The sequence below is a fragment of the Terrapene carolina genome, unplaced genomic scaffold (assembly GCF_002925995.2).
Source record: "Terrapene carolina triunguis isolate 2854851 unplaced genomic scaffold, T_m_triunguis-2.0 Scaffold30357, whole genome shotgun sequence".
NCBI classification, from domain to species: Eukaryota; Metazoa; Chordata; order Testudines; family Emydidae; genus Terrapene; species Terrapene triunguis.
In genome coordinates this window covers 2,047-4,111 of record NW_020694708.1, presented here as the reverse complement: position 1 = coordinate 4,111, position 2,065 = coordinate 2,047, and the positions used below count along the sequence as shown (strand labels likewise).

The 2,065-nt window shown below is 52.2% G+C and overlaps 1 protein-coding gene across 1 annotated transcript; it reads left to right on the top strand.

The window, feature by feature from the left end:
- The first annotated feature begins 592 nt into the window (after positions 1–592).
- Positions 593–1,540, top strand: LOC112112763 (olfactory receptor 52R1-like). The gene has a single exon (XM_024208811.2). It carries the CDS (start codon positions 593–595, stop codon positions 1,538–1,540), a length of 948 nt encoding a protein of 315 aa, XP_024064579.2.
- Positions 1,541–2,065: the final 525 nt, after the last annotated feature.

Genomic DNA, 2,065 nt, shown 5'->3' with positions numbered 1-2,065 from the left:
GGTTTTTGAATGTTATATTTCTTGACATCCAATTTGTGTCCATTTATTATTTTGCATAGAGACTGTCCGGTTTGGCCAGTGGACATGACAGAGGGGCATTGCTGGCACATGATGGCATATATCACATTGGTAGATGTGCAGGTGAACGAGCCTCTGATGGTGTGGCTGATGTGATTAGGTCCTATGATGGTGTCGCTTGAATAGATATGTGGAGAGAGTTGGCATCGGGCTTTGTTGCAAGGATAGATTCCTGGGTTAGTTTTTTTGTTGTGTGGTGTGTGGTTGCCGGTGAGTATTTCCTTCAGGTTCGGGGGCTGTTTGTAAGCGAGGACTGGCCTGTCTCCCACGATCTGTGAGAGGGAGGGATCGTCCTTCAGGATAGGTTGTAAATCCTTGATGATGCGCTGGAGAGGTTTTAGTTGGGGGCTGAAGGTGATGGTCACTAGCTCATATTCACATTCTCTCTCTATCCAGGTATTTGTACTGCGACCATCACCCTAGACCCTGGGCACATACAGGAAGTCAGGGGAACATACGGTACGTGCAGGAGACACCGTTCTGCCTCAGCGTTGGACACCTTCTCCCCTACTGCATGTCAGATTCCAACACAACCAATTTCACCAACCTCTCCACCTTCATCCTGCTGGGCATTCCTGGCCTGGAGGCAGCCCATGTCTGGATCTCCATCCCCTTCTGCACCATGTACATCATAGCTATCTTGGGGAACTTTTCCATCCTGTTCACTGTGAAGCTGGAGCTGAGCCTCCATGAGCCCATGTATTATTTCCTCTGCATGCTGGCCATCACTGACCTGATCGTGTATACATCCACCCTGCCCAAAATGCTGGCAATTTTCTGGTTTAATTCCAGGGAGATAGATTTCAGTGCCTGTCTCACCCAGATGTACTTCATTCACTGCTTCTTAGCGATGGAGTCTGGGATCCTCGTAGCCATGGCTTTAGATCGCTATGTGGCCATCTGCCATCCCCTGAGACATTCCACCATCCTGACAAACCCCCTGGTGGCCAAGATTGGCCTGGCTGTGGTGCTGCGTGGTTGCATAGTTGTATTGCCCTATCCCTTACTGGCAAGGCAGTGGCCTTATTGCAGAACCAACGTAATCCCACAGCCGTACTGCCTACACATAGCTGTGGTGAACCTGGCCTGCGCTGACATCCGTGTCAGTAGTTACTACGGCCTCTTTGTGCAATTCTGTGTGATGGGTCTGGATGTGATTTTTATCGGGGTGTCCTACACTCAGATCCTCAGGGCAATCTTCATCCTCCCCACAAAAGACGCCCGGCTCAAGACTTGGGGGACCTGCGGCTCCCACCTCTTTGTCATTTTCGCCTTTTACATGCCAGGTGTCATCATCCCCCTCACGAACAGATTTGCCCAAAATGTGCCCCTGTATTTCCACGTTCTCATTGCCAACGTGTACCTCTTGATGCCCCCCATGTTAAACCCCATCATCTACGGGGTGAGGACCAAACAGATCCGGGACAGGCTACTCCGGCTCTTTATTCATAAAGGGGCCTAAAGTTTTCTCCTGGTTCTCTGGCTCTCAGACAGAGCTCCGTGCAGAGCTGGCTGGTGATGTGGTGCTGGGCCCCCTTCCCTCAATCACTTACTGGACAGTCAAAGTGACATTAAATCCTTTCCTGGCCTTGCTGTGCTGTGTCAGCATGACAAACTGAGGAATCTTTTTGTGTACAACTCATTCTCACATAGATTGCCACCTTTCTAATTGCTGTTAACTGGATCTCTGAGGCCCCATGCCCTGCCCTGCCTATTCCACAAGGCCCTGCCCCCTGCCCCACCTCTTTCCACAAGGCTGCTTCCGCTGTCCCACCTGTTCCCCCAAGGCCCTGCTCCATTCCCCACCTCTTACCCCAAAGCCCAAGCCCTGTTACTCGCTCCCCTCCTCTCCAATGCCATCCACGTACTGGATCATCTCCACCTTCCTCCCCCCCAGCCTTGGCTCCCTCTGCTCCAGGGATGGGATGGGCTCTGCTGCAGCCTGGCAAGGAACCAGCAGTGAGGACACAGCGCTGGGGCTGGCAGG

Excerpts from the sequence above, each read along its gene's own strand:
- LOC112112763 (XM_024208811.2), top strand. The coding sequence starts at position 593 with ATGTCAGATTCCAACACAACCAATTTCACCAACCTCTCCACCTTCATC.